This window comes from Phyllostomus discolor, chromosome 7, assembly GCF_004126475.2.
Source record: "Phyllostomus discolor isolate MPI-MPIP mPhyDis1 chromosome 7, mPhyDis1.pri.v3, whole genome shotgun sequence".
NCBI classification, from domain to species: Eukaryota; Metazoa; Chordata; class Mammalia; order Chiroptera; family Phyllostomidae; genus Phyllostomus; species Phyllostomus discolor.
The window spans coordinates 36,974,237-36,986,212 of NC_040909.2; the positions used below are offsets into that span (position 1 = coordinate 36,974,237).

General features: G+C 43.1%; 1 protein-coding gene and 2 long non-coding RNA genes across 10 annotated transcripts in view; 1 reads left to right on the top strand and 2 right to left on the bottom strand.

The window, feature by feature from the left end:
- ZBTB38 (zinc finger and BTB domain containing 38) overlaps positions 1 to 9,461 on the top strand; it is a 76,329-nt gene extending 66,868 nt beyond the window's left edge. For 5 of the 7 annotated variants that reach the window (XM_036030732.1, XM_036030733.1, XM_036030736.1 and 2 more), the window contains one exon: positions 3,124 to 9,461. In XM_036030732.1, coding sequence (XP_035886625.1) covers positions 3,124 to 6,708 — 3,585 coding nt within the window. In that variant the 3' untranslated portion in view covers positions 6,709 to 9,461. The remainder of the gene's footprint in view (positions 1 to 3,123) is intronic. The other 2 variants (XM_036030734.1, XM_036030737.1) reach the window with 1 other exon arrangement.
- On the bottom strand, positions 78 to 7,676 carry LOC118501619. Its single transcript, XR_004904253.1, has 2 exons — positions 7,588 to 7,676; positions 78 to 635 (listed from the first exon to the last, which is right to left on the bottom strand). It is a non-coding gene; the product is annotated as an uncharacterized LOC118501619 (long non-coding RNA).
- A 294-nt stretch (positions 9,462 to 9,755) lies between the features above and the next one.
- The window catches only part of LOC118501620, a 92,246-nt gene continuing 90,025 nt past the window's right edge, over positions 9,756 to 11,976 (bottom strand). For both annotated transcript variants that reach the window (XR_004904254.1, XR_004904255.1), the window contains 3 exons: positions 11,573 to 11,704; positions 10,047 to 10,160; positions 9,756 to 9,840 (listed from right to left, as the gene is read on the bottom strand). This is a non-coding gene — a long non-coding RNA (uncharacterized LOC118501620). The remainder of the gene's footprint in view (positions 9,841 to 10,046; positions 10,161 to 11,572; positions 11,705 to 11,976) is intronic.

Here is an 11,976-nt window from a genome sequence, read left to right on the forward strand (position 1 = left end):
CCTCACTAACTGGTCTCCTGCATGCAGCTTGCCTCCCTCTGATCCCTTCAGCATGCCGCCGCCTGAGTGATTTTTTCCCCTTCATTCAAATCTGTTCATGCCTTTCAGCAGTTCATTTTTGCCTAAGGCATAAAATTTACTGTGGGAGTCCTTTAGGGCCCTTCATGGCCTGGGCTGACCCTTTCTTTCCTAGCTCATCACACTCTATAGACAGGTGCCGAGGCCAGCTGTGCACCCAGCACTGCTGAGGGCACTGGGGACAGAAGAGTGCACACACCCTCTCCTGACCTCCCCAGACCTAATACTCATCAGTCCCTGCGTACAGTATGCTCATTTTCTGTTGGTTTTTCCCAGCGCTCCTTCTGCTTAGACTGCCCCACCCACACCCATCTTTTGTGTGTTAACTAAGGCCAAGTCTTCCAGGACCCCTGTAAATAATAAATTGTCATGTCATCTTGTGACACTCTGTACACACCTTTAGTGTAAGGCCTACCATCATGGCTTCCAGTTGTCAGTTGCCAGGCTTCTTTCTTTCCCTGGACTCTCGCCCCTGGAGGGCAGAGGCTTGCCTTGCTCCCCTCAGTCCCTCCAGCTCTGAGCACTGAGTCTGACCACTCCAGTCATGAGCACATCTGCTGGGTAAAAGCAATACAGAAATGGAGGTTATTTTGTGTGTGCCAAGAAGGCACATCCAGGTACTACCCAGTAACTGATTTGTGAAGGGTTCTGTCACTCAGTGGTAGAGTCTCCTGAAAGATGTCATGTTTGGATTTTCCAACGTTATAAGGATGTTCTCATGACCTATAATGATGCTTTCTACAATATATGTTACTCTGACTTCGAGACTGAGCTCTTACTAAGTGTTGATAGTTGGCCTTTTGCTAACCATTCTAACTGACCAATCTAAGAGAAGAATCAGAGAATCCCACAGAAGTGAGCGGGGCTTATAATCTGACACCTGAGAGTATTTATATTAGCTTGAGGTGAAATACTGTATTCCCCAAATAGAGGCAGACCCTCACAGGAGGTTCAAAGTGCCCTAAAGTGGGGTGTTTTGGAACAAGCAGTGATTCTGACATAAAAGGACAAAATAGATGACGTCGGCATAGAACTAAACCAGAAGGGAAGTCGCCCTTTTGAACCACATAATATGAGTTTTGCCAGATCTGAGACTATCCAGTCAGGCTGGATGAAGAATACAGAAACCAAACTGGGTAAGAATGTAAGAATCAGGAGAGAAAGTAGCCCAGAACAGACAGACCTCAAGGAAGACAAAAGAAACATCAGCAGAGTATGTTATTGATTTATAACCCAGTGAAGGACACACACCTGCATTCTGTGCAGGGGTGGCCCTCTCTCCCTTCAGGGGCACAGAGGAAGCAGTAACCATTTCATTTCATTTTACATTTATTTATAGTTTTAACCCCCCCCCAGAGCTCTAGAAAGGATTTGTGGGAGATTACCATTAAAGGCAGGGCAAACAAGAGTAGAAGAACTAGACAGTTGTCATACCAGAAACCCAGGCTCACAATGGCCACCACCATTGACAATAAAAGTCCAGATAAAAGTCCATTCTAACTTGTCTCAAGAATTAAGAGAAGCTTGGGGATGTATTCCCATTAACCGAATTAGAGAATGTGTTAGTAAAAGTATACGTTTTCTTATGGCTGAGTGAGATAAAAGAATTTATCAAATGAACCCTTGCATAAAGGATGCTAAGTAATATAATGGGCACAGTTTATAATAGCTTCACAAAAAAAGGTAAAAGGAGGTTCTTTATGTGGCCATCTGGTCTCTCCACCTGAATAAATGCTTTGAGCTCAATATTATACTCCAGTGCTAGGAAGATATTGCCACTGCGAGTTAAAGAAGTAGCAGCAAGCCGTGTGGCTTCCTGGGCGTCACTTGTCGAGGGCCAGAGAGACCGGATGAATGTCTGCTTTGTATATGCTGTGCACCAGAGGGGTTTTTCATTTGTTGGTTTTATTTTGTTTTAACTGGAGGAGTGGTATATTAGTGTGTAATGAAATTAGTTTAGTGAGTTGATGTTAGTATTTTAAAAATGAAAGATAATAGAAAGGACAGAATGCATCGTTCCCACGAAGGGTCAAGTTTCAATTTCACTTGTGTCTTAGGTCACTACTGTACTACGTATTTATTGTAGGTAAGTACAAAAGCCGCTGCTTTGGACTGCTCCTCACAGGAATATTAGTTAGTAGGCCCTGGCCATTCCAGGCTGATTATAGAACACAGAGAGAAGAGCAAGAACTAGTCTCTGGGAACTCATCTCGGCAATAGGGTCCTCAGACCAGAACAAGCCACTCACTGTGCCTTTAAATTGTGCTAATTTAGGAACCTGTGGTGAGACTCAGCCTGCAGACTCAGATACATACTGTCCTGGTTTCATTTTTGGTTTGCCTTCAGTACCTCTCAGAGTTCTTTTTGAAAACCCTAGTCTCCTTTGCCTGGTTTGTTTTATTTACTTACTTTGGCTTTAATGGAAGGGAAATCAGAGGAGGAATGGGATGGGCGCCCCCAGTGGTCAGATGTGGTCATGCAGACTGTGACTTTAATTGAGAGACCCTTGGAAGCCACAAATTAGGAAATGTCCTCCAGTCCTTGCTGTTTCTATGAGCAGGCAACACCTTTGCGTACAGGTACTGCTTACTTAGGAAAACTCTTTAGAAATCCTTTTCCAGCTTTATGAATGGCTTTTGGATCAGATCATCGGGGCTGTCTTTGAAAATAGGCAGGAGGCTTGTGGTAGGACTGTGGCACTGCCCAGCTCTAGGGGTTCCACGCAGCAGCCGAGTGATGGCGAGACCCTTAACACTTGGGAGGACCTCTTCCCCCCACATTCAGACATGTGCATATAGCTACACCTTCGGAGAAAGAGTTCTGAGAGGCGTTCCAATTGTAATAGTTTAGCAACAGCATAAGAAACAAACTGGAGCAAAATAAAGATTTAGCTCCTCATGTGGACTCCAAGTCTTGTAAGCAACAACAGTATGAGATAAGAACATCTCCTTTCATACACAGATTGTTTTCAAAGAGGTTGAAAATAATCCAGAAATAAAGAGGCTATTTGGGGAAGAGTCTGACTATTTCTCTCCTCTGTTTCAGATGACAGTCATGTCCCTCTCCAGGGACCTCAAGGACGACTTTCACAGTGACACAGTGCTCTCCATTTTAAATGAGCAGCGCATCCGAGGCATTTTATGTGATGTCACTATCATTGTCGAAGACACCAAATTCAAAGCCCACAGCAATGTCCTGGCTGCTTCGAGCCTTTATTTCAAAAATATCTTTTGGAGCCATACAATCTGTATTTCCAGCCATGTCCTGGAGCTGGATGATCTCAAAGCCGAAGTGTTTACAGAAATCCTTAATTATATCTACAGCTCCACAGTCGTCGTCAAGAGACAGGAAACAGTCACTGATCTTGCAGCTGCAGGAAAAAAGCTGGGAATCTCCTTCTTAGAAGATTTGACCGATCGCAGCTTCTCAAATTCCCCAGGCCCCTATGTATTCTGCATTACTGAAAAGGGAGTGGTTAAAGAAGAAAAAAATGAAAAAAGGCATGAAGAACCAGCCATCACTAACGGGCCAAGGATCACAAATGCGTTTTCCATCATTGAAACGGAAAATAGTAATAACATGTTTTCCCCACTGGACTTGAGGGCAAGTTTCAAAAAGGTCTCCGACTCCATGAGAACCACAAGCCTTTGCCTGGAGAGGACTGATGTCTGTCACGAGGCAGAGCCTGTCCGCACCCTGGCGGAGCACTCCTATGCTGTTTCTTCCGTGGCCGAGGCGTACCGGAGTCAGCCTGTATGTGAACATGCTGGCAGCTCACCCGATAAAACAGGGAAAGAAAATGGCGAGGCTCTTACTGCAAAACCGAAAACATGCCGGAAGCCAAAGACACTTTCCATGCCCCAGGATTCTGAACCAACCACAGAAGAGATGCCACCCCCACCAGTAACCAACGTGGAAGTTCATCAGGAAAGCAGTCCACAGCCAGCTGCCGTTCTTTCTGGTTCAAAGTCTCCCAACAATGAAGGAGAGGTCCTTCTTCCCAGGGAAGATGAAAACAAGTCCTCTGACGTCCCTGGGCCGCCAGCAGCGGAGGTTCCACCTCTCATTTACAACTGTAGCTCTTGCTCCAAATCCTTTGACAGTAGTACTTTGCTGGGTGCCCACATGCAGCTGCACAAGCCGACCCAGGAGCCTTTGGTGTGCAAGTACTGCAACAAACAGTTCAGCACCCCAAACAGACTGGATCGGCACGAACAGATCTGCATGCGGTCAAGCCACATGCCCATTCCCGGAGGAAATCCACGCTTTTTAGAAAACTATCCTACCATTGGACAAAACGGAGCTTCCTTCACACGTCCAGAGTCTTTATTATCTGGAAACAGGCTTGGTGAATTTTCCAGTACTGGAAGTACCTTGCCAGAAATGGACCACATGGTTAAATTTGTTAATGGGCAAATGCTGTACAGTTGTGCTGTATGCAAGCGTAGTTATGTGACTTTATCCAGCCTTCGCAGACATGCAAATGTCCACTCGTGGAGAAGAACATACCCTTGCCATTACTGCAACAAAGTGTTCGCACTGGCGGAGTACAGGACAAGACATGAAGTTTGGCATACAGGAGAAAGGCGGTATCAGTGCATTTTCTGCCTTGAAACTTTCATGACCTACTACATTCTCAAAAACCATCAGAAGTCTTTCCATGCCATAGATCATAGACTTTCCATCAATAAAAAAACCGCAAATGGAGGCTTGAAACCTACTGTCTATCCGTATAAACTTTATAGGCTCCTGCCTATGAAATGCAAGAGGGCTCCTTATAAGAGCTACCGAAATTCTTCCTATGAAAATGCTCGAGAAAACAGGCAGATGAATGAGCCTGCACCTGGTCCCTATGTTATTCAGAATCCATGTAGCTCTGAATTACCGACACTGAATTTCCAAGACAGCGCAAACACCATGACCAACAGTCCAGCTGTCCCACTGGAAACATCCACATGTCGGGACAGACCCATTTCTGCCAATATCCAAAATGCAGAGGGGACCAAATGGGGAGAGGAGCCCTTGAAAGTTGATCTTGACAATAACTTTTATTCAACAGAGGTGTCAGTTTCTTCCACTGAAAACGCTGTCAGTTCAGACCTCCCGGCTGGGAACATGCCCACTTTGCCTCTGAGTAATGGCAGTGAGAACTCAGCCTCCGTGATCAGCTACAGTGGCTCAGCGCCCTCGGTCATCGTACACAGCAGCCAGTTTTCATCGGTAATCATGCACAGTGCCTCTGTGGCTGCCATGTCCAGCACCAACCACAGAGCCCCTTCAGATCCACCTGTCAGTCAGCCCGGGCAAGGCGATAGCAAACCTGAGCCAGACAAAGTGGGGAGAGTGGTCAGCAGACCCAAAAGCATTAAGGAGAAAAAGAAAACCGTCCCATGTAACAGGGGAGAGATGCCAGAAGAATCAAGCTATGTTGCTGACCCCGGAGAGTCATTGAGCAAAACCACAAATGTCATTAAAGAAACCAGTAAAATTGAAACCTACATCGCAAAACCTGCTCTCCCCGGAACCTCCACAAACAGCAATGTCGCACCTCTTTGCCAAATAACAGTCAAAATTGGGAATGAAGCCATTGTGAAAAGGCATATCCTGGGATCTAAATTGTTCTATAAAAGAGGAAGAAGACCCAAGTATCAAGTGCAGGAAGAGACTTTGCCACGAGAGAGTGACCCGGAAACCAACAGAGACAGCCCGCTCGAGCTTTGCCAATCCGAGTGTGTGGATATGAGTGAAATGTTCGATGACGCAAGTGACCAGGATTCCACCGACAAGCCGTGGCGCCCTTACTACAACTACAAACCCAAAAAGAAATCCAGGCAGTTGCGAAAAATGAGGAAAGTCAACTGGAGGAAAGAACATGAAAACAGGAGCCCAAGCAGTAAGTATAAATACCCGGCAGAACTGGACTGCGCTGTGGGAAAGGCTCCTCAGGAGAAGGCCTTTGAGGAAGAAGAAAATAAAGAGATGCCCAAGTTGCAGTGTGAGCTCTGTGATGGAGACAAGGCCTCGGGGGCTGGAAACCAAGGCAGGCCCCACCGGCACGTCACTGCCCGGCCATACACCTGCGAGCTCTGTGCCAAGCAGTTCCAGAGCCCATCCACACTCAAGATGCACATGAGGTGTCATACCGGAGAGAAGCCGTACCAATGCAAGACCTGTGGGCGGTGCTTTTCTGTGCAGGGAAACTTACAGAAGCATGAACGCATCCACCTAGGCGTCAAGGAGTTCATCTGCCAGTATTGCAACAAGGCGTTCACCCTGAACGAGACCCTCAAAATCCACGAAAGAATCCATACTGGCGAGAAGCGTTACCACTGTCAGTTCTGCTTTCAGAGTTTTTTGTACCTCTCCACAAAAAGGAATCACGAGCAGAGGCATATTCGGGAGCACAACGGTAAGGGCTTTGCCTGCTTCCAGTGCCCCAAAATTTGCAAAACAGCTGCTGCCCTTGGCATGCACCAGAAGAAACACTTATTCAAAAGCCCGAGTCAGCGGGAGAAATCGGAAGGTGATATGTACCAGGAAAACTCAGATCCGCTGGAGAATCCACAGTTCATGGATTCAGAAGACAATGACCAAAAGGATAATGTACAAACCATTGTTGGAAGCCTTTGAATGGCGATACTTGGGGGGGAAAATCAAAAATATAAGTTGATGGGTTTGTTTATTATTATTTTTTAGTTAGCTATTTTCTTCTGGTTTTGTTTTTAAGTTTAGTTTTGTTCACATAACAGTCATGAAGGAGTAAATTGTAAAACAAAAATCTTATTTGTGAAAATTCCAGAAAGAGGATCCTAATATCTGCTTTGGGTTTTAGCGTTAACATCTTGCAAAGTGCGCAAAAACAAAATAGCTGACTTCGCCAATATCCCAAGTATCTTGTGAAAGTTTATGAAGTTCTTAGCTGTGGTATTTCTGCCAGTGGAAAAAAAGTTTCATTTTAGCCTAATTTAAAACTTTCTGGTAAGTGCTAATAGGAACTGGCTGCTAAACTGTCTTTAGTCACTGGAGAAAAGGGTTAGACATCATGAAAATGTCATCTTCATAAGTTAAAAGGTAAATGAGCTGTAACAGTCATTCCCATTCAGCTTCTGCGCTGTTGAAAATTGTTTAAATTTAATGGATACATATTAAATACTTAATATAGCTAAAAATACGTGTGAAATGAGTAACCTAAGTAGGACATTCATATATTAGAACTACTTTTCTGCAACACAAACCTTGTAAAATACATATATAAATCACTATGACTTTTAACTGTCCGTGTCCCCTGTAGAGAATTATAATGATGAGCAATAGGTCTGCAAATAATGAGGACTGATGTAAAAACCAGTAGGAAGCATTTTGAATATGACTGAAGAGCATGTGTATGCTTTTAGATGGAATGCTGTTCTCTTGATGTTATGGCTGAGCTGTTATTTGAATTGGTCTGTCCAAGTCACAGAAAACATAGGTCATGCCTTATCTATGGGGGAAAGCCTTCCCAGAATTTACCTGTGGTTACCTGTGCTGTGTATTACTTTGCAATGGCCTCACCTCAGGAAATGAAAAAGGGTCAAATTCTTCTGAAACTCCCCGTAGTCTTCCATCCATCACAAGGCCATAAATGTGGAAGTCTGTTCCAGACAGACTTAACCAGTCTCAAGGGTTCAAGTAAAACCTGACACCTCCTATTCCACTGAAGGTGTGTCCAGGAAAGTTAGCGCAAGGCATGCACACAGTGGTCAGTGCCCAGACACTTGAAAGGGACAGAAAATCTAACCCCTACCATGATCAGCTTCCTTGGAGATTGCACATCCCACAAGTATATATTAATATAAAACAAAAGGACAACAGAAACACACACCCGCCCCACCCATGAAGGACTTGAGCCAGCAACTGGAAGGGATGACCTTCCTTGCCTCAAATAGTAGCTTTGCTTGGGGTTGGGGAGGGAGATAAAATGTGGATCAGGGAGATATGGTTCCATCACTTACATGACTCAAATATATCCTCAAAGTCAGATGCCTTGTCTTCATGTTTGCAGACATCTAGCCCCTTTGCTAAAACACCCACTTAAGTTTCACAGTTTTCTTTTACGCTGACCCATCCCGTCAACACTGCCCTCAAAGTCTAATTGCCCTACAGGATGTTCTGTCATCTGGACTAGGTTCCTGGGAAGCTGGAACTCATGAGTCTTACTTTTTAAACTGCCGTGATAGGAGGCAGAGAGAAAACATTCCTACCCTTTGATCACCAGTCTGAACAGAATCCGGAAACCGGTTCAAGGGTAGCCTGCAGCCATTCGTGTTCTTGGGATTTGATAGATGGAAACCCAAGGTGTCCAGCGTTGCGAGGTTACCACTATGAAGAAGTAGCTCACAGGACTCCAGTTTCTCTCTCCTGATGTGATGTCACCATGAAGAAGACTTAATATGGATTTGGGTGGGCAAGAAAGCATTTACACACCCAGAAATGGACATGATCAAAGCTGACCTCTGAATGCTGTAGTACTTTACTGTTAAGTAACCCCAATATTGTATCTGCATTTATCTTTTGTTCATCTACGTTCACTCACATACAGTATTATGTAATAGAAGAAAATGCAAGCAATTCAACTTTATTTTATACATTGTATATATGTATACCTGCACTATTCATTTGGGTTTTGTTAAAGATTGTCACAAAGGGCTTATGAAAATCATTTTTGAATTGATAATTAGAATATCAAATAAGCAATCTTGTGATCTACTAATTTGTTTTAACTCAATTAGGATTGTTAATCAAGAAAAATAATTGTGTATTTTAGTCATTTTGATTTGAGGTAACTCCAAATATGAAATTAGACTACATGTAGTGATGTCTCCCAGCCCTTACATGTGGATATTTTTAAAGTGGACTTGTATGCTGATAATTCTAGACCAAAGTAAATATGGCAGAATATTTATACATGAAAAAATAATTTTGCAAATATTTTCTATAATTGTATTATTCGTTTAAAATGTTGACAGCTTGTGTTAGTTTCAGGGAGGGGTGTATATTTTGATAAAAAATACTTGACTTTGTAATTCTGTATATTCTATACAATTTATAGCAGAGCCGTTTTAAGACAGCCTTGTCAGATTTTTTGTTAATTGTGAAAACTTTATGATGAGTGATGTTTAAGTATGCATTGAGTACCTAATGACCAACTAGGATTAAAGTAAGTGTAAGCAGTGAACATAACTGTATGCTGTACAAGATATATTGTAATTTGCTGTTTTAGCATCTGTATTTTGGCTAGAAGATATTATTAAATGCAGATGTTAAGGGTTGGAAAAAGTCTAATTTTATTTTTAGAAATAATGAATATAACTTTGTTTTTGCTTGATTAAAATAGCTTGTTCCTATGTTAAGTCTCTTTTTAAATGTTTTAGTGGTAATTCTTCTTACAGCCAAGCAGCTGTTTTATCTGTGTGAGTTACAGCATTATTTCACACAGTATTCCCACAACTCACTTCTTTTTCCTCTTTCATTGCATTCCATGATACCTGCCTACATGCTTAATACTCAAATGGAATATGACCATTAAAAAAAAAAACAGAATAAGAGTAGTTGAAGTCTCCTGCTAATTCGCTGCTTTGGATAGGCCTGACAGTATCAGATGAATCACAGAGTATTGGAAGTACTCTGCTATACTCACCCACAGGAAACAAACCACATTTGTGGAGTACCAGGCACTTGACAGTGGTCTTTGCACACTCTTTCATCCAGTCCTTCCCAACAGCCCTGGGAAGTAGGTGTCATTATCCACATTTATAGTGACTTTGAGCAGATCCCAGAGCCAGACGCAATCAGGATTCCAACCCAGGGCTGCCCAACATCCATGTCTTGTTCCTTCTCAACACCTCAGAGAGTAATGCTTAATGTAAGCCTAACAGAGTGAAGAGGAAAGACATGACAAAGCAATTCAGTTGTAGGATGGCAGTGGTTACAATGGCAGCTTCTAGGAGGCCGTGTCAGGCTCAGCTTCCCCAGATTCATTGCAAATCTTCCTGAGGCCTCCATACTTTGGGCGTTTGGCTCTTCTTATATCTTGGGATATTGCCCTATAAAATCAGTTTTTAAGAGTTTGTAATTTTTTTAAAGAACACAGACTGAAGCCCTGACTGGTGTGGCTCAGTGGACTGAGTGCCAGCCTGTAAACCAAAGGGTCACCAGTTCAATCCCAGTCAGGGCACAAGCCTGGGTTGGGGACCAGGTCCCCAGTAGTGGGTATACGAGAGGCAACCACACATGGAAGTTTCTCCCTCCCCTTCTCTCTAAAACTAAATGTAAAAATCTTTTTAAAAGATACAGACTGAAATTATAATTTAGTGCTATTACCAGTATAGCTAGTAATTTTTCACATAAAGAAAATACCTGCAGTATGGAGTTTTCTCAGAAAACTAAAAATGGATCTGCCTTTTGGCCAGGGAATTCCACTGCTAGGATTATATTCTAAGAACCCTGAAACACCAATCCAAAAGAACCTATGCACCCCAATGTTCATAGCAGCGCAATTTACAACAGCCAAGTGCTAGAAGCAACCTAGGTGCCCATCAGTAAATGAATGGATCAAAAAACTATGGTACGTTTACACAATGGAATTCTATGCAGCGGAAAGAAAGAAGACGCTCCTACCCTTTGCAACAGCATGGATGGAGCTGGAAAGCATTATGCTAAGTGAAATAAGCCAGGTGGTGAAAGACAAATACCATACCATCTCACCTTTAACAGGAACCTAAACAACAAAACAAGCAAAATATAACCAAAGACACTAAAATAGAGAACAGGCTGACAGTGACCAGAGGGGAGAGGAGAGAGAATTTCAGGGGAAAAGGGGAAAGGTTCACAGGAACAAATACAAAGGACACATGGACAAAACTAGGGGAGTAGGGGTGGAAATGGGAGGGAGGTGGGGAGGGCTGGGGAGCGTGGGCTGGGATGGGAATAAAAGGCAGAAAACTACTTGAACAACAAAATAAAACAAAAATTAAAAAAAAAATCTGTTCCATTGTCACAGACTATACTCTAACCTCAGCTGATTATCTTCAAAAGCATGTAGTTGGTCACAGTATGTATTGTGACTCAGTGACTCAAGCACCACAATTCATCACCTAATGAATTGTGGGAAATAACCATGTTTTTTGGACTATAAGACACACTTTTTCCAAATTGGGGGGGAAATGAGGGTGCATCTTATAGTCTGAACGTGGTTTGCCTGGCTTGCTGTGGAGAGGGGGGCAGCAGTGGAGCAGGGTCACACGCTACTAAATATTTTACCACATTTTTTGCTTCAGAATTTTTTCCCCCGATATTCCTCTAAACCCTAGGTGCGTCTTATGGTCAGGTGCATCTTACAGTCCTGAAAATACAGTAATTCAATTTCCAGTCCTGCCCTGGCTGATGGGGCTCAGTGGTTGGAGCATCTTCTCATAACATAAGGGTTGTAGGCTCGATTCCCAGTCAGTGTACATACCTGGCTTGCAGGTTTGCTCCCCATTCCAGGCATGTGGGATCCCTGGTAGGTCTGTGTGCAAGAGGCAACCAATTGGTGCTTCTCACTTGCATTGGTGTTTCTTTCCCTTGCCCTCTCTCTCCCTTCTTTTCTCTTTAAAATCAATGCAAAAAAAAGTCCTTGGATGAAAGTAAAAAAAAAAAAATCCAGTCCTTCTACTGGCTGGCCAGTGCCATTAATTTTGTATTTGAAGGGCAATTCAAAACTAATTTCTCCAAAATTTTGTAACTGCTGTTTGCTCACTGCATTATCTAGCAAAAACAGATTTCATATGGAAGGAATTTATAACAGTTGAGAAGGTAACTGGACTAAAAGGATGACAAATCATGCAAATCAGTCCTGTCTATACATATTCTTTTACTACT